The sequence below is a fragment of the Gymnoscopelus braueri genome, assembly GCF_963280865.1.
Source record: "Gymnoscopelus braueri genome assembly, chromosome: 16".
In the NCBI taxonomy this organism is placed as follows: domain Eukaryota; kingdom Metazoa; phylum Chordata; class Actinopteri; order Myctophiformes; family Myctophidae; genus Gymnoscopelus; species Gymnoscopelus braueri.
This window is the reverse complement of record NC_137616.1, coordinates 29,170,223-29,190,118: the sequence shown is the minus strand read 5'-3', so window position 1 is coordinate 29,190,118 and position 19,896 is coordinate 29,170,223. Positions and strand designations below refer to the sequence as shown.

General features: G+C 44.3%; 1 protein-coding gene across 3 annotated transcripts in view; it reads left to right on the top strand.

Moving 5' to 3' along the window:
* The window catches only part of LOC308103862 (NHS-like protein 1), a 125,040-nt gene that overhangs the window by 40,725 nt on the left and 64,419 nt on the right, over nucleotides 1-19,896 (top strand). The window contains exon 1 of one of the 3 annotated variants that reach the window (XM_080454059.1): nucleotides 12,355-13,661. The exons of the other annotated variants lie outside the window; for them this stretch is intronic. Within the exon in view, the coding sequence (XP_080310185.1) occupies nucleotides 13,391-13,661 (271 nt within the window). The 5' untranslated portion in view covers nucleotides 12,355-13,390. Of the gene's footprint in view, nucleotides 1-12,354; nucleotides 13,662-19,896 lie in introns of those variants that run through there. 3 annotated transcript variants of the gene reach the window in all.

Sequence of the window (19,896 nt, the reverse complement as noted above, 5' to 3'; positions counted from 1 at the left end):
TGTGTGTGTGTGTGTGTGTGTGTGTGTGTGTGTGTGTGGGGGAGGTCGGCGTTGAATAGACGCCACTGTGTTTTGTCAGCGGTTGAGGTGAGCAGAGGAAAATGTCCACTTTGTGTTTTCACAGCTCCACGTTAAAGGAAACAGGACACAGCATAAAATATACACACAGAGATTCACACACAGATAGAAGCACACAGACGCACACACAAACAGACACACATTCATGTGTGTGCGCAAATACACATCTGTGAGATATCAGCCTTGTGTTTGGTATCAAAACATGGAAAAGTGTCTCCAAAGGCTTGAGTCAAGGTCAAAGAGCCTGTGTGTGTGTGCGTGCGCATGCGACGTGCGTGTGCGTGTGTGTGTGAGCATTCTTGGGTATGCACATGCGTAGTAGAATCGAACTCTTGTGTCATGATGGATGCTTTACCTCAACAGTTGTCTCTGAAACTGCTGATTTCGCACGTGTTTTAAAAGACACATGCATGTTTGTGTACACAGTATACACACACACACACACACCCAGCTGAGGGCTCTGCTATCTCTGTGACAAAAAAACAAAACAATACAGGTTGAACAACATGCCGCAATCCCAAGCCATTGAATTATTCAATCGGTACAAATGACAGGCATCACTGCAGAAACGTGTGTGTACATGCGTCTGTTTTCTTTATGTGTTGGGGCGTAACAGGGCTCTCCCTTTCTGACTCAAAAGTAATGTATAATGTATGACGGTACACATCAGATGTTGCATTCTGTATTCTCACCGGCAGCCGATACAGAGGACTGTCACGTCCTCTCCTCTCACCTTTCCTGTCTGGTAGGCCTGGGCGATATGGACAAAGGCTTACGATGTTTTTGACCAAATTACCTCGATATCGATATTGTGACGATAATATACATTTTCATTTAAACGGTTAAATATTTTTATAAAGCGCGTTGTGAGCTCTGCTGTTTTCGTAGTTTGATAAAAAACAGGAAAGTCATTAAAACCAGGAAAAGACAACACCATTGCCATATCATGATATTACAATATGCAAAATCCCAGATGATATCTAGTCTCATATCTCGTTGTAATATTTCCCAGCCCTACTGTCTCTGGAGGAGTTAAAGATCCCTCATAAGCACCAAGTCTGTATTTTAATACAAACATTTTAGGGTTAATAATATGAACAAGAATACATATTTAATTGCAACCTTTTATGATGAATGTTACGTATCTCAAAGGGCTTTTTCACATCAGCCATTTTGACGGGTAAACACAGCTGAAGGTAATAACATTAATTGTGGGTATGTTTAATATATGTGTTATTGTCCTCTACAGACACGGAAGCACCTAAATGAAACACCCACAATTATTACCATCAGCTGCATTTACCTGTCAAAATGTCTACTGTGAAAAGGGCCACTTACAGATACGAATGGTCAGTATAATGAAATGGAGACGTTGAATAATGTCTCAGTGAACAGGAACACTCCTTTCTTCAAACTTTGAAACTAGAGAACCAAGAACAACACAGGAAATTAACTTTTTCTTCCACTGGCCTTAGAGGCTGATTGTTTTCCCCGGTAATTTACCAGCTAACTTTTAAGTATTATCCAGCCATTTTCTTTTATTTATTTATTTCAGAATGGAAAAGTAACTCTAAACAATAGAGTTTGACATGCCGGAAGTAGGCTACACACGTTGGCTGAGAAAGTGGAGGAAGTAGGAAGTAAGAACACACAGTTGTATTAAATCCATGTTGTGCATGGAAAGGGGTGTGTGCGCACGCGCAAACGCGCGCGAGTGTGTGTGTGTGTGTGTGTGTGTGTGTGCACATGCACACCTCCTGTACATCTTACCGCAGACAGGTCTGTTGGTGTAGCTCCTCAGCCATGACTGATCAGGAATGCACTGTGTTGACCACACCCTCTCTCCCCTAGAACCACTGGACAGTGGACACAGGCCTGAGTCCTGGGTCTCTCACTCTCTCTCACCCCCTCCCGCTCTCTCTTTCCCTCTCTTTTTTTTCTTTGGTCAAGCACGCTGTCTGTATGTGTGTATGTACGTGCGTGCGTGTGTGTGTGTGTCTTAAAGCCCTGCTCATATTACAAAAGTTCATTTGTCTTGTAAACCATAGCACCACTCCTTCTTCAAACTTGTATTCTTCTCATGCAATGGTATTGCTTATTCTCCTAATACACTCCCTGTCTCTGCCTTATCATTCTCTCACTTTTTCTCTCTTCCTCTCTCTACACAGTATATATATACTATATACGTGTCTATATGTCTCTCCCTCAACCTTCTCTCTCTCTCTCTCTATTTGGTCAGCCTGACTAACAGAGACAAGGCCTCTCACCTCATAAATCTACCACACGGAGACCAGAGGGAGTCCTTCACATGAACCGCACACACACACACACACACACACACACACACACACACACACACACACACACACACACACACACACACACACACACACACACACACACACACACACACACACACACACACACACACACACACACACACACACAGACATTAGACACACCAAAAGGAGAGAGTTCTCTGCTCTTCAAGCTGGACATGGCTGCTTCACAGATGTGACACACAAACGCACACGTGCACACACACACACACACACACACACACACACACACACACACACACACACACACCACACACACGCATACATGCACGTCTGACTACAGATGCTGATGTTGTTTTTGTCATTTGTCATGCTGCCTCTATGTGAGTACATGTGTGTGTCTGCTTGACTGGACTTAAGTGTTTCTCTCTGTGGGCACTAAAATCAACATGCTCCATCGCACTTACGCACGCACGCACGATCAGGAGGACTGCTGCTTGATCGATTTTAATGAATTATTTTATTCATAAAAATATTTATGAAAGTTCAGCACAATATTACTTATACCCAGAATAGACACATACAGTGACACAAAAAAACACTTATTTCCAGTGTGGTCCTGTCAAATAAATTACAGACATGCAAACGTGTAGCTTTTCAGCTACAATAGCCGTTTTGAATCCAAATAGGGCAATTGTGTGACACCTGACCCGAAAAAAACAAAAACATGATGTCACCTTTTTCACCTCGGGGCTGTTACAGGCCTGAAATTAAGATAAATAGTTCAAAAATTACAAAAAACTACATAAAACGCAGCATGTCACATAAACACATGTTAATACTAAAACACAAAAAACATAAAACAAGTATCCTAAAACAGTTCTAAAATAAAAACAACCATTAAGGCTACAAATTAAATTGCCTCACTAGCCTCTAACCTTTAACATTTAGCTTATTGAGAAGCTGGAGTCAGCTGTTGTCAGGGGTCAGGGGCGAAAGGTCAAAGTTCAACACCTGCTTCACCTTTCCTTTTGTCTATGTGGATTAGCTGCTCCCATTACACATGCACTCTCTTTCAAACACACACACACACACACACACACACACACACACACACACACACACACACACACACACACACACACACACACACACACACACACACGCCAGAAATAATGGCTCTTAGCTAAGCTTCTCTCAGCTTTTACTACAGAAAAACAGATTTAAGACACGCGCACACATGCATGCACACACACATACATGGCTTTACGTTGGAATAATAGAGGTTGTGATAATGGAACTCGTGGACAGAGGAATGAGGGGATTTGTCTTTTGAGCAGAATGAATAGACAGGGGTTGACTCTAGGGCTTTGGACTGGCTTAGTCCCTGTCTAACAAGTCCACTGGACCCTTGTGGCCTTGTGTGTGTTCTAGATGGGGAAGTTCCACAGGAGCCAAAGATAGGCCTTGGATGTTTGAAATAGCTGCGTTTATCCTTGACTAAAGATTGCTATCTTTGTATATATACACACTCACATACAAACATTCTGTGCCACCTTCTGTTTTCAAGACACTGTTTATTTACTATAGCCTGATAGCACAATCACACACACGCACACGCACACGCACACGCACACGCACACGCACGCACGCACACAATCACACACACACACACACACACACACACACACACACACACACGTGACACCACACCAGAGGCCCTGCGTACAATCTGATTGAAACCATCATTGCTTTTTCTGTCAAACATTCCAGTTCATTTAACATTTGTCATAATGACAGAGAGCTACTTGGGAACTACCAACTGGCTGCTGCTTGCCCCATTGGAGGAACTAATTTCAGTCCTTTGGTTCCGCCTTGTGGCCAGGAGTAGTCATTACAATCTAAGAGACCAGGCCTGCAGAGTATTCAGCATTTTGTTGTTGACTATGAATAGACTCACTAGAATGATTGAAAATAAATGCATTTATTGATAAAGAAAAATGACTTTGAGCCACAATTGTTGAACCAGTCACAGTTTGAGGCATCATTTTCTGCCAGTGCCTTACTACCTTTTTAAGTGCGTAGAACAGGCTTAAACACTAGAGGTCGCCCTAGTGTAGCAGTTAGAGCATATGCCTTTCATGTGGAAGGCTGTGGGTTTGAATCCTACTCGGAGTCGAAGACAGTAAGGGCATGCAGGTCCCTAACACCAAAACAAATGGTTTTAGATCTGAGCCAAGTCTACTGCAGGAGCTGTGTCTGTAGTCTGTCCTGGATGGGAGTCTCCAGGTGTAGAAACAGATGATGATGAGGACAGGCTAAAACGGATTATGAACTGAACTGAACTTGTCCAGTCATTGCTAAAATAATACAACCCTTTAACATTTTGCCATCCTTAAATTGTTCCTGAATCCACATGAAAACTTTGATGCCACAGCCTTGGAGCTCCCAGGGACCACAGCAGCTGTCTCCCACCACCAGAGGGCTGTCTGGTGGTCTCTGCCCTGCCTTGCCCTCTGGAGCTCTGAGGTTGCTAGGCACTGATCCTGACGTAGGCAGGGTTTAGTGTGACTCAATTTTTCTTCATCTCTCCCTTCTCCCTCCTGTTGTCCTGGACCCCTCAGTCTCACTGTGTGTGTGTGTGTGTGTGTGTGTGTGTGTGTGTGTGTGTGTGTGTGTGTGTGTGTGTGTGTGTGTGTGTGTGTGTGTGTGTGTGTGTGTGTGTGTGTGTGTGTGTGTGTGTGTGTGTGTGGTGTGTGGGGGGGGGGGGGGGGGGGGGGGGGTGTGTGTGTGTGTGTGTGTGTGGCTCATCCATTGCAGTGACTCCTCTCATCCCACTTTGACCAGTCACCTTCCCATCCTCAGCAATCTTGGTGGCAGTGAGTGCATCAGTGCCATTACATTAGCTGCTACCAGCCAACCTTATGGTCTGTTGACCCTTGTGGCCTTATTGGGGCTCAGATGGCTAATTGACTGGCTCGCAGTGTTGTACCCTACACCCACTCACACACCTACCTACACGCGCACACACACACATTTGGAGTCCTGACCTAACACCACTACCAACCCCCAACACTGACGGTATACTTGCACTTCCACATCAAATCCCCCTGGGTAATACTGTCAGCGTGAATGAAACATCACCTCCCTGAAAACTGTGCAAAGCCTCATGGGAGTCTGCCTGCGTGGCCCGCAGTGACACACCGTGACCCTGCCAATCACCCTCCTAGCACCTCCACTCAAGATAGCACGGTGGAATTTATTTGTGTCCTTTGTTCACTTAGCTTTGGCACTTATTCTGACACACACACACGCATAAAGTAGCCCAAAATCAATCGAATCAATCAAAGATTAAAAAGTCTTATCCCCCATTCAGAGATGATGCCCTTACAGAGAGGGAGAGAAAGACCGAAAAGAAAAGAAAAGAAGCAGTCAGGCATGGAGATAGGTGAAGGTGAAGGCTTCATAAGCTCTCAGGTTCAGAGAAAGGTCAGGGTTCATGGCTCACAGGGCTGGGGGTCAAACATAGGTCATTCTGTAGGTGACAGCAGCAGATAGTGCTGTCTGTACCGCTGAAGAGAAGTACGTAAGCCCCCGGGCAGAAAGAATACTGCATCACTCACACATCATTAATTCATTTCATGGTGTGATGATGACGCATAAAGCCTAGCTCAGACCAAATATTTGCGACGAGACGAAACCGTTTTAAGCCCAATGTATGCTATTTTAGGCGTGCGCCTCCGTTGTACGACGGAGCATACGTTTAAGCATTAGAACGTTGCAGAGAAAACACTTAAGATTGAAGACTGGGAAAATCAATGAAACTAGAAATTACTCTCTCTCTCTCTCTCTCTCTCTCTCGTCCTGCACATCTCTCTGTCTTCAGACTCTTTCCACCATAGACTCGCACAACCTTCTGACAGCCCTGCCCCGCGTCTGCTCTTGTTTGTGCTGTTTTTTTTTGTCAGAGCTGGAGACGGCTGTGTTTTATAGCAACATGGAGCCCTTGATTATATAGAGGCCCTATCCGACTGTGGAACGACAGAGAGAGAGAGAGAGAGAGAGAGAGAGAGACATGGACATGGGTGAAAAAAATAGTGGGAAAATGCAAGCTATAATCTCTGTTTATTAGTTCAGACTCAGAGCAGGATGGCCAAAACATTTAATTAAAACAGGAGGAACTGCTTACGTTGTTAATGATAAAATGTTCTGCTCACGGAGAGATACACCTCAAAACCTGAGGGTTAATTTTAACGACGCTCTCAGAGTTAAATTAACGCTCAAGATTTTACGGTGAAGGAGAGGGTGGGAAAAATTAATACATAGGAGGGAGTGGAGTGTGAGAGAGGCCCTCTCACCCCTCCGGTCAAAATTCCACCACCTCCTGTAGGTTTTGGGTGCTTGGTATGTCTTCAAGCCTCAACCCAATATAGAACGAACGAACACACACAAGCACGCACACACACAGTCATGCACACACAGACACGCACACACACACAGACAGACAGACACATACACAGACACACACACACACACACACACACACACACACACACACACACACACACACACACACACACACACACACACACACACACACACACACACACACACACATACACACACATACACACACACACACTCATCATCATCTGTCATGCTTAGAAGAACTGTAGTAAGATATACTCTCCCCTTCCTTTCTCCCCTCTTGCCAACCATGCATTTTAGTGGCATGCGGAGTACAATTTATCATACACATGCATACAGTACATACAATTGTACACACACACACACACACACACACACACACACACACACACACACACACACACACACACACACACACACACACACACACACACACACACACACACACACACACACACACACACACACACACAGTAAAAAACCCATATAACTGCAGCAGTATAAATGCGGGGTGCTGTGAGACTAATAAAAGCCTTCCGCTGTGGCGTTCTTTTAAACCCCTGTATTTAGATAGTTGTGTGAATGTGTTGCAGCTGCGGTCAGCAGAATGTCTAGTTGTACTTACTGTGGACTGAGACTTGGCATTCAACAGCACCCACGTCCTGACTCCTGATGTCACAGCCACGCCCCCTGGGTCATAAAGAAATGTTCCCGTTCAAAGATCCCATTTCCTCTTTTAATATCCCTTAATAAGAACTGTGTTCCAAAAATGAAAAAATAACGAGACTGGGCATTCTGTCAGGGCGGTGGCTCTGTATAATTTATCATATTTAGTCATATTTGGTACAGTCTATGTTTTGTAGGCAGGCTTTTATTTTTGGCCTCTTTGGATAAATTGGTGGGAGTTTTGAATTGGGAAATGTCTTTATGACTTTGATGATGACAGAAAATATTACATTTGCGTGATTGCGTCCTTATACATTGTTATTTGCTGTGTGTGTGTGTGTGTGTGTGTGTGTGTGTGTGTGTGTGTGTGTGTGTGTGTGTGTGTGTGTGTGTGTGTGTGTGTGTGTGTGTGTGTGTGTGTACGGGAAGGGTAAGCCTACCTGCACAACATAAATAAACTCACAGACTGGCACTTAGTCACACACTTGCACGCCAACACGCACATGGATAGACGTGAATTTACGGTGTGCTCTGTGTATCAATGACACGCGCTACTCTGTGAAGTCTGATTGGGTTACAGGCAAGCAGACCTCTCTGATGTCATCAGCCCCACCACGTGTCACGCCAACGAGAACAGGCGACATGTCATAGCATGTGTGTTTATGCACCACGGTAAAGTCAGTGTGTGCCGGATGCGACGTGTTTGAATCTCAGTGCCTGAAAGTGAATGTTTGTTTACTAGCCTTTGATATAGCACCGAAAAGGCCCAGCGAGGTTCCCTTTGTTTTAATGTGAAATTATATGATTACGTTCCAGCCAGATATAGTACACCACTCAGTAAAACACTAGTTTGCTTCTCCTCTACCTGCCGTTTTAGATGTGGCTGTGTGTGTGCAGTGTACCAGCTGCTCTTCACACTTAAATAAACACAATTTCCAACTGTATCTCAAGATATGTGTTGTATGCTTTGGTTTAATGTTCCATTCGCAGCCATGACACTCAACAGTCTTCTGTATGTCTCTGAAACACTGCTTAAGTTATGCTAACCACTTAAACCCTAGTTGACCGGCATCCTGCTGGGCTCTATCCTCATAGCGCGGCGCTCTGTGCCACGCTCTAAGCTTGTATATCTGCTATTTTTGAATAGCCAAAGAAATCTTAAAATGACACAGATCCCGGTCCTAATGGATTAAATGACAGAGGAACACCGGGTAAAAAATAAAAAAGGGCACCGGGTGAAAAAGGGTTACAAAATCGTGGGATAAAAATATGTATATAAAAAAAATGACAGAGGAGGTTAGTTGAATTCCTACTTCATTATTGCACATTAGTGTCTCCCTATTTCTCTCCTCTCCTCTCCTCTCCTCTCCTCTCATCTCCTTTCCTCTCCGCTGAGTGTTTCTCAATGCCTGTCCTATACAGCCCCTAAAGGACAACAACATGTTTAGGGTTTTCTGCATATTCCCCTGATGACCCCCGCCCCAACAACATGACACCGCTAAGCTAACCAGGAACACACACTCTTCATATTTTGTAGACTACATCGCCTGCGACGGTTTTTCTGTTTGGCAGATGTTTATTAAATGCTATTGGTGCAATAGCTTTACAAATTAAGGCCCCACCCTTACGAGATTGTTTGGTCTGATATCTGTGAGAGCAAAATGACTAACATGTGATGATGATGTAGCTTAATATTCCGGGAAGTTGTTTCTTCTTATCAGTGATCTTGTGGTATACAGTAAAGGGAAATGATATAACCTTACGGCTCTTATTTTATACCTAAATTACTTTAAGGGTTTACATTTTGCCCTAAATTCTCGTTCTGGTACTGATAAATATGGATGTTGATAATGTATCTGTTTTTTTTACGGTCGATAATATCAGTGCACCAATGTGCTGGTGCGCTAGCAAAACATGAAACTTAATTTAACCCATTTAGACCTGAGGATGATTTTAAAACCTGAGTTTTCGGAAAAAAGTTATATGTTGGCTATTAAAAAATAGCAGACATACAAGTTCACAGCGCGGCGCTGCGAGCTTGTACATCTGCTATTTTTGAACAATTTGGAAAAATCTCAACAATGTTGATGAATGAATTTCTTTTTTTTTACATAAACTTCTCTTCTGGGGGTCCCTGGAACAAAACCTTTTCAGATGGGGGTCCACAGCCAGATTTTGGGGTTCCTTGACAAACAAAAAAAAAGACACAGATGCTTTCCCGGATTGAAGGGTATAAGAACGCATGGCTTCATGGGTTAAGCATAGGTTTATCAGTTCTCTGTTCTCAGGGGCCAACGTAAAGGCATCAGCCTCCATTCTGTTAACAATGTCATTGACTGGGAGACTGGGACAGATATTAGATGGATCATAATTGATTATTGCCACTTTCATTACTTCTCTGTGTGCAGGTTCAACGGGATAAAAGGAGATAAAGATTTGATGAGCGGAGGTAGGGTGGAGGAGGAGTAACGCTGACCTTTATGGTGACCGTTGACCTTCCTCCCCCCCTGGGGTTGGGGGAGGCTTTTTTAAAACCGTTTTTTCTGGAAAGGGGAAATCAATAGACTAAACCGGTTCCTGTCTCTTTGTCTATTTGACACTTCAGTAGATACAGTATCTCTAGAAAGCATTGTGCACCTGACCTGGGAATGAAAATAGATTCCGTCTGAGGTCTTTTAAAAAAAGAAGACTTGAGTTTGTAGGACTTGTAATTGAGCTCCACTGCTACAGTGATTCATCCATAGAGCACCCAATGGTTTTGCTATATTGGCCTATGTATTTTAACTATCGTCTGTGTCGGTCTGTTTTCATCATGTTGGTCCCATCACAGACAGTTATTATTCTCCCAAGTGCTTTTAAAGACCTATTTTCTGGCCACCGTCCAAGGTTTCATCTACCCATGTCTCTTTGTGATTGATCCCTTCATCCCTGACCAGTAGAGTGAGATGCTGGTTAATTATTAACAGACTGTGGCCGTTTGGTTTGGTGTCATGAGTGTGTTGAGTAAGGTCCACACTCTGTGTGTGTGTGTGTGTGTGTGTGTGTGTGTGTGTGTGTGTGTGTGTGTGTGTGTGTGTGTGTGTGTGTGTGTGTGTGTGTGTGTGTGTGTGTGTGTGTGTGTGTGTGTGTGTGTATTTCATTCTGCATATTTTTTGTTTGTGTTGCCTAATTAGTTCATGTTTACAGGTTAAATCAGCGTTGATGGTGTGTTGCATCATAGGATGAAGTATAGTGGGCTTAAGTTGATAAGGTTTAATCAAGGTATACGCATCAAATGAAGACAGAAAGGGAAAGGGTAGCGTTGCACTAACACAGACACAGACACAGACACAGACACACACACACACACACACACACACACACACACACACACACACACACACACACACACACACACACACACACACACACACACACACACACACTGGTTTATGTGGTTTATTGTCACACCTTAGTGGTCCCTGGTCACACACTCCCTCTGCGGTTACACTTTGGTGGGGAAAACTCCACCTCCTTGACATGCTTTGGAACGCCCCATAAGCACTGGATGTTGTTTTTGTCCCCTGTGGTCTGTGGCACTGTAATTGTGTTCCTTACTTCAGCTGTACATTATGCTTCAATGTGACAACCAGTGTGTCTATATTTCTTGGTGTGATGACACCCATTCTTTCTGTTGACATGCACAGTGTTTCATTATTCATTCATTTATTTATCTCTCGCCGAGTAGAGAAATCACAGAAGGGACAACAACAGAAAACGTGCGTTCAGTTAAAGTATATTGGACAAACTAGTTTTGCAGCAAGAGGAGGATTACGGCTTTGAAGGCCGTCCCAGTTTATTCTTTACATTTCACAAAATGACAGATGAACGTTTCTCGAGTGTACTAAGCCCCACCCTGAGGAGTATGGCATAAGTTCTCACACAACAAAAAGTCCTTCCCTCCAAAAACAAGTAGGGAAAAAGAAACGGCACACAAGAAGCCCTACTTTTTTTTACAGTCTGCCTATCCTGTTTAACTGTTCTCAGTGCCTTGGGGTACGCCGTTAACCTTGCAGTGTAACCAGTCTCTTCCAAGTCTTCAGGTAGAATGTCAACAAGTGTTGTAATTATGTTAGACCTACATACCGTATATACACAGTAAAGTCCTCAGTGTAAACGTATCCATTCGTAACTCTGAGAGTGTACAAAAATAGAAGCAAATAAAGTTTTATATCAGGGACGGAGGTCCTCCACTTTGTCTCTCTGTCTCTCAGTGCGGGACACACCTGAGGGGGAGAGAATGGGGGTAGAGGAAGAGAGGAAGCAGAGAGATTAGAGGTGGAAAGAAAGATTAGGAAAGGTTAGAAAAGCAGGGAGGGAGGAGTGGTTGTCATGCCGGCAGAGCGGACGAAGGGGAGGGGCAGAGATCAGGGATCAAGGAGAGAGAGAGAGAAAGAGACACAGAGAGAGAGAGAGAGAGAGAGAGAGAGAGAGAGAGAGAGAGAGAGAGAGAGAGAGAGAGGGATGGGCCGGCTGGCTCGTGTTACAGCACCGTGGCTAGGCTTGGGTGTAATCTTAACCCTGTACTCACATACGCAGATTACGCACACACACACACACACCATAGGAGCAAGTGAGCAAGCCTGTAGCAGTGCAGCGGGAACCCTCATGAGCAAACAACTTCAGAAGAACTCGGCAGCAAACTGCGTTTGGTCCATCCGCGTGTCAGGCTTCAGGGTCAAAGCAGCAGGTGAAAGCGGTGCTCCCATGCACACAAACTACTGCTCGCTCTTGTCAGTCACCATGATGGACTGATAAGAGACCTGCCAGCGCTTGGATTTATTTATTTATTCATTTTGCACCTTCAATCTACTTGGAATGCCTCTTCAATGGATCTCATGATGGAAGATGGACTCATTGAAGCTGCTCGATCCACCTACTAGACACTGTAGACATTGGAGAAGAAAGTGAGGAGGGCAACCTGTGCTGGAGTTGGATATCATTCCTCGGAAACTCCGCCCTGTGATGTCAACTTGGCGTCTTAAAACAAACAAACACACACACCAACGAGGCGCACTGTTTCAGACCTACTGGGATTTGTGACAGGAGGTCTCCCTGAGTGCGTGGATGTGTGTGTGCGTAACCTCATCGGGCTGGGAATAAACCCAGGGACGCACCTCACACCTCCTAGCTTAGTGGTCCTACAGCCTGTAAGTGTGTCAGCTGGTGTATGCAAACGACCGTTGATAAAATGCTCGGGGACACACTCTGTCATGAAAAAGACGCAACCGTTGACTTGTTCTGACTGAAACAGAACGTGATTAGGAATACTCTCTTCAGCCTCTCACACACCCTGAGGAATATCCCCAACACCAAGTGTGTGTGTGTGTGTGTTTGTGTGTGGTGGTGGAAAGGATGTGTGATTTTCCAGTTCGCCAGATTGGTTAATTACTACGTTGGATTCAGGATTCACGGCCGGGGTTTTGGAGCACTCTGCACACAAAGGAAAGTCAGAGGAGAGTAGAGGAGATGTAGTGGCATTTGGCTCATGACAGACGGATGAAGTCAGAGAGAGCGAGAGTGGATATCTGGAGTCTGCCCGGGGTCAGAGCCATGACCTGTGGAACAAGAGAAGAAGAGATGATGAGGCCTAGAACTGAACTTCCTCTAGGAACTGGTTTGATGCTGAACATGGACGTCTGAGACCTTTTGTATTAGATGTGGACTCTGCTCCTTTCCATTTGGAAACTATCACTGCTGCTGTTGTTGACATCTTGAAGTGCACTTCCCTTCAGTGCAGATTTTCAGAGGGGGTTCATTGTAATCGGTCAACTTCAAAGGATTGATTATTCTACGCTAATAATTAAGACATTGGATTGTTCAGATTTATCAGACTGCCATAACTCCGGGATTTCCTTGCCTCCATCTCCCATCTCCCACTCCTCATCCTCCGGGCGAGGATGAGGGGGGAGCGGAGCTCTGGTTCCTTCCGCAAGGAGAAACCGGCGGCGGCGGCGGGGCTGTCGAGGGCCCTCAGTTGGCTCAACGTCTCCACCCTCTCCCGACAGACCAGCCGCATTTTCCGCAGCCAAGGCGAGCTCCACATGCACGGACGCCACGCGCACTCGCGCTCGCACACCCACCTGCCGCATGCCGCGGAGAGGGACGAGGATGAGGACGACGACGACAGTTGGGTGTACAAGCCCCAGCACCGGCACCGGCATCGAAGAGGTGAGACCAGAGAGAGAGAGAGAGATGGATGATCATGAATGGATGGCTTGGGAGAGGTCAGCTGAGGGGAATGGTTTTGTGAGATGGATGACAGGCTGAATGAATCAGTGGAACTTTTAGCTTTCAGTCTGTTCTCAGGGATTTTACCAGCTGCTGTATATGCCCGCTCAAACTCACTGCTGTATTTAAGTACACATTGTTGACACGTATGCGCTGACTAATCACAGAGTTCTGCCTCTGCTCAAATGAGTTGATTTACATTTCTGTGTGTGTCTCTCTCTCTCTCTCTCTCTCTCTCTCTCTCTCTCTCTCTCTCTCTCTCTCTCTCTCTCTCTCTCTCTCTCTCTCTCTCTCTCTCTCTCTCTCTCTCTCTCTCTCTCTCTCTCTCTCAGTCAGGAGGAAGCCAGTGAATAACTTGTGTACATGTGCATTGTGCAGACAAAGGCCCTTTTTTTATGGCCCTTTGATTTCCCGACATTTACATGTCCCTGGCACTTCCTGTCTAGAGGATGAAGGGGGGGGGGGCATGGGTTGGTGCAGGGGGGTTCGAGGGTCAAAGGGCACTTTGTGTGTGTGTTAGGTAAACAAAAGACGCGTCGGGCCGGAAGCAGGTGATGTCAGGAGTATGGTGATGTCACGGACTGGTGGCGATGCGAGCGCCTGGTTCGGTGCCAGGGAGAGAGCTTGTGTGTGTGTGTGTGTGTCTGTGTGTGTCTCTGTGTGTATCCTTCATTGTACATTCAGACCAGAGGCTGCAGATGCAGTAGAATGGACTCATACCGCATAGAACGATGCCATAGTTGATTAAAACATTTTGTTTGTTGTAGCAAGGACATCCTAACTGAGGTAAGAATGCCACCTAGTACTTCAGTGGTGTGGAGTTTCCTCAATCCTGATTAAGCTTATTATTTATTTAACAGGTAATTTGTGTGTGTGACTGACTCGCTGTGTGTGTGTGTGTGTGTGTGTGCGTGTGTGTGTGTGTGTGTGTGTGACTGTGTGCGTGGCGAGTGATTGTGTCTGGATGCAAATGTGCACAAATGTGTGTCAGGTGCATTTGGTGCACATAGATGTCCGGTGTGATGTCCAGTGTGCATCAGGTCAACCGGTCAATTAGCTATTGGGGTCATTGGTTGTAACTCTAGCCTACTGTATAGACGTAGCCATTGGTTGTTTGTAACTCTAGCCTACTGTGTAGACATAACCAGTGGATGGAAGACACCAGTGCTACACTATTGTCTCACAGCGTGCTCCATTTAAAACTAGTTTGTCATGCAAATCTCCACTCACTCCAAATATTTCATTTGAATTTACTCAAATGACATTGGCCCAAGGGAAGAATTGAAGGTGAGCTATTCAGTTTAGGTAGTCTACTGCCTACAAACGTGTGTTTGTCTGAGGTTTTGACTTTGTTTGTGACGCATGTATATGTGTGTATTGTCATTTGCCTGTATTCACCGTCCTAAGGGAATCTCAGGGTGTAGCTTATAACTGTAATTCTATAGCCTGTATGTGTGACTGTTTGGAGACATGAGGAGAGCGGGTGGTGTTACCTCATCATAAGCGGCCATTTTGGACCCTGCTGGTCTGGAACACGAGGCTTTTAAGACTTCACTTCCAGCAACTGTTGTTGTTGTCTGTCCATGTGCCGTTCAGTTCACATCTCTCAATCCCTTCCCCAGTCACTCGCTCACCTCTGAACCTGCTCGGAGTCGTTCCTAAAACAGCTCTGGGCGCTACATGACTTGGATGTTTTGAAATCCTGCCATTTTTTTCGTACAACAGAGCCCAAAGGTTAGAAGCTGAAGTTAAGTGGAGTTGAAAGGGTCGCCATTTTGTAGTGTCATCGTTAAGTGGACCTTGGTGTGTAATGACCTGAACTGTCTAGATTTATATTTTGTTATTACCTGTCATTTGTGACACACTTTGTGTTGTATGTTCTGTATTCAAAAGACATTCTTCTAGAAAGATTTTGAGGGATCTTTAGAACACAAGCAAAGTGAGTATAAGAAGATCATCCAACTACCTGTCCATGTTTGTTCCTACAAACCTATTATTTCATGTACTCTTTGGTGCATAGTATGAAAACATCTCTAAGTAATCAGAGTGCGAGTGTTCATTGATTATCATCCATCACTGACAATCACCCTTAATTTAATGGTCGATTAGATTAATTAATCAATGTTGGTCAATGAACTTTATTCTCAAAGGAGGGAAACTGGGAAATGTTTATTGATTGGCAGGATAATAGCAGACAACAGGGGACATATACACATTAGAAGATTACAACTTACTACACACTAAGAGCAGCTCTATGGACTTGAATGAAATGAAAACTTACTCTAGCCTGTGTCTCTCTCTCTCTACTCTTGTTTTATTTTCATGCTGTCAGATACACTCAGACATATCTTTTTATAGGCTGTCCATGTCTGGAGACAGTGTCAGCGACAGGTCATACACACACACACACACACACACACACACACACACACACACACACACACACACACACACACACACACACACACACACACACACACATTAACACATTGATACTAACACTCAAATACCCATATCCCACAGAGGAAGCAGTCTATACAACCTAACGTATTTATAACAGCTGGATCCCTGTTCTATGCCTGCCAAAGACATAGGCGGCCGAGCACCATGCCTGTGTGTAACTAAATATAGCCCATAATAAGCAGTTTTGGTCCCGCAGCTGCTTAACTGGCAATTTTGACGCAGTCGCTGAGGTGACCAGTTGGATGTTTGCCTCAGTTGTCAAGGTAACTGTGCGTGAGCACTTCCTGGTGCAGTTTCACTTTGCTATTGGGAAGGCACTGAACCTGTGAGGTACTAGGGCTGCAACCGTCGATTATTTACCAATGATACTAATGAAGGCTCTGTTCACAGTGGTTCTCAAACTTTAAAATGTCAAGGACCCCCAAAACTCTCAGAGTTACACTTGTAAGGGGCCATTTGGACCCCCCTCAAAAAACCATGAGGGTCCCTGGACCCCAATTTGAGAGCCACTGGTGCATAGAGCCTATTGAGACCACTGTTTGGAACCAAAAGGTCTGCTGGGACCAGGTATCATTTGTTGCACTTAATTGGAGTTGGTTCTTCAGCCGAAAGAATTTGCATTGGACTGAAGGTGATTATAAATACTTGTGAAATGATCTGCCATCTGCATGTTTTTGACAGGGCAGCAAATACATTGAATGGTTTCTGATTAGTAAGTCACATGGCCTGTAGATGGCAACAGTGAGCCAACAGCTAGAAGGTGGTGACCCCCCCCCCCCATCCAAGTCTGTCCATTCACTTCTTTAACAACAAGCCTTTATTCCATCACTGCTATTATCTCTACAGCTTTCCATCTACCATTTCCTCTAGGTCTGCAAACACTATTGATTATTTTCTTAGCGATTATTCTGTCAATGACTTTATCAATTAATCGAATAACCGAGAAGCGCATTTTTTTAAATATTTATATATATCACTGAAGCTTTATTTTTTACTTCGGTCTCATGCAAAAATAGCGAAAACTCACAAGTTCTTGTGAGTTTGTAGCTCAGCTAATTTCGCTATTTCTTTGAATTTTCTTTTGAAATATATTGAAACCTTTCGCCTATAATGACATGCCGCCATGATTATTTTTCATAATCTATTAAATCGATTAGTTCGATCAACTGTTGCACCCCAATTTCCTCTACCCCAGTAACCCCACCCCTACCTCCAAAGGCCACGCTTGATCAATTTCCAAAATCAAGCCTATTGATTAGCCAATAGCCACCGGGTTTACACTTACTGACTGAATCAATCAAGGAGTGGACATGCTGACTCCTGCGGAAGGCTGTGTCAAAAAAAGATTGGACAGCCAGGCTCCAAACAGCCATCTAAATCCCCTTTAGACCTCTATCTGCTGTGGGACCTGGGGAATGAGGCTGGTGGGAGCTGTGCCAGATCAATCCTCATCCTGCCTGTGGTAGCTGAGAACCTGGACGTAGCCCCTTTTCACTCACTCACTAAGGAAAATTCCTAATGTAAATGAAGCAGGCTTTTCTGATTAATTTCTGTTGCTGGCAAGTATGAGTATTGAGTAAACCATTTGAAATGATAGATTTGAGATGCTTGTATGCTAGCCAGGTTTTTTTTTTTTCTCTCTCTCTCTCTCTCTCTCTCTCTCTCTCTCTCTCTCTCTCTCTCTCTCTCTCTCTCTCTCTCTGCCTCCCTGTCTCTCTCTCTCACCCCCACCCCCCACCCCCCCATCTCTCTGTAGTTTTTTTCTATCCGCATTCAATACTGTATTTACGGTAACAACATTGACCATGAGTATTAACCATGTGTGGTTGACCAATTGCACAATGGCCAACACAGGATTGGGTCCTATTATGAAATGTTATTATAGTCTTTATGGTTTTAGGCTGTATGAGGGTTTTGGGGCCATAATTGTCTGTGGCTGTGTGTGAGATGCTTAGCGGATTAAGATGGAACCACACTGTTGCGTAAGTGTCTATTTGGACCATCTCTTTGGTTTTTAACTGGCAATGGTTTCTCATTCTCACACGCACACATGCTCTCTCTCTCTCTCTCACACACACACACACACACACACACACACACACACACACACACACACACACACACACACACACACACACCATCATTATCAACATCACCATGTACTTAGTGTGTAATTCCAGATTAACAGATGATAATTGTCTGTATGGGGAAATGTGCAGTATTTCGACTCATTAAAAGACACATGGAATTCTGCTGATGTGGCCTAGAGCCCATGGTGTACATACACAGATGCACACACATATACAGAGCACATATGGGCCTAATGCGCCACATCTTATAAGATACAGTATATAATGCAGATTGTCATTTTAAAATACTCATACTGTATAGCAGACATGTCCAAAGTCTGGCCCGGGGGCCACGAGTCATTGAAGTTTCGGAGTGTTTTGAAATTAACCCTAGGAAGATAAGCTATTTGTCAGTAGAAAGTTTAAGGGCTCCCAACTGCTTGTTCCTTTTGTCTCATTCTCAAGATGTGGAAGAAAGGCTATTTTTTTTTTTTGTAGAGACATTTTTCCACACATGCAGTACTTAGATTTGGCTACTCTGCCATTTGAACAAATGACAATTTCTTGGACTGTAAAGATAATAGCAGTGCAGTGCATGCATGCATGTGAAAAAGGGCTGGAAAAAGGCTGAATTGTTTTTGTTTTGTTCACAGCACAGATGAGTGGCTTACATTTGACTACACTGCCAACAAAGACTATTGACATTGCACTGTAGTTAAATACAATTGGTGTAATGTGGTGTATTTGTATGAGACTTTGTTGTGGTCCAAAGGTACAACATGACAGGAGATGCAGTTGGCCTTAAGGTATTTTCAAATGTGACCCCCTTTGAAAAAGGTTGGACACCCTGATGTATGATATGTTGTCAGTAATCACCAATCTCTCTCTTTCTCTCTATGTGCTGACTATCCTGACATTGACATCATAATCCAGGTAAGTCAACCCACTTTCTCTCCATAACTTCCTCTCCCTATCTTGGACCAGCCTCTTATCATCACTGCTACTGACTAAAACCTCTCCTGAAAGCCTATCACAGATCACCTTGTTTTAACCCACCCTTCTCATTTAAGAGCATTACCACCCCAGCAAAAACTGAAGTCCTTTTTCCGCTACAAGCTGCTCGTCTGATTTACACAACCGGCCACACCCCAGAACACTACAGTAGCTACTTTATTGTCCACTATCCTATTACCTTTGCAGCAGGCCTATGGGATGTAATACCTGAACGCCCTGATACTAGATATCATATATTTCCTGCCCCAACAGTTTTTTTCAATGCAAAAAAAAAGTGAAAGCCCCCCTTTTCACGAGTCTTAAAAAGTTGATGCCCTACTTTTGAGGACCAATGCAATTTCACCTCTGTTTTTTATCACAAGGACGGCCTGTTTAAGTCACGAGTCCACCAATTCGTAACAATGCTCCAAAAACAAAAGACAACACCGTCTAAAGTTCTTATCTCTGCATTTTGCAGTCTGTTATCAATCTTATCAGCGCTGAGCTCTACCCAGAAGTACAGTATTTCACTTTGTACTGAACTGGAAGTGTGACAGGATGTACTGTACATTCAACCCCGTGAGGTTCTGACTGATGTTCAATATAACGATACTTTCTTTGTTTGGAGTTGCAGAACAGGGCCTTTGATT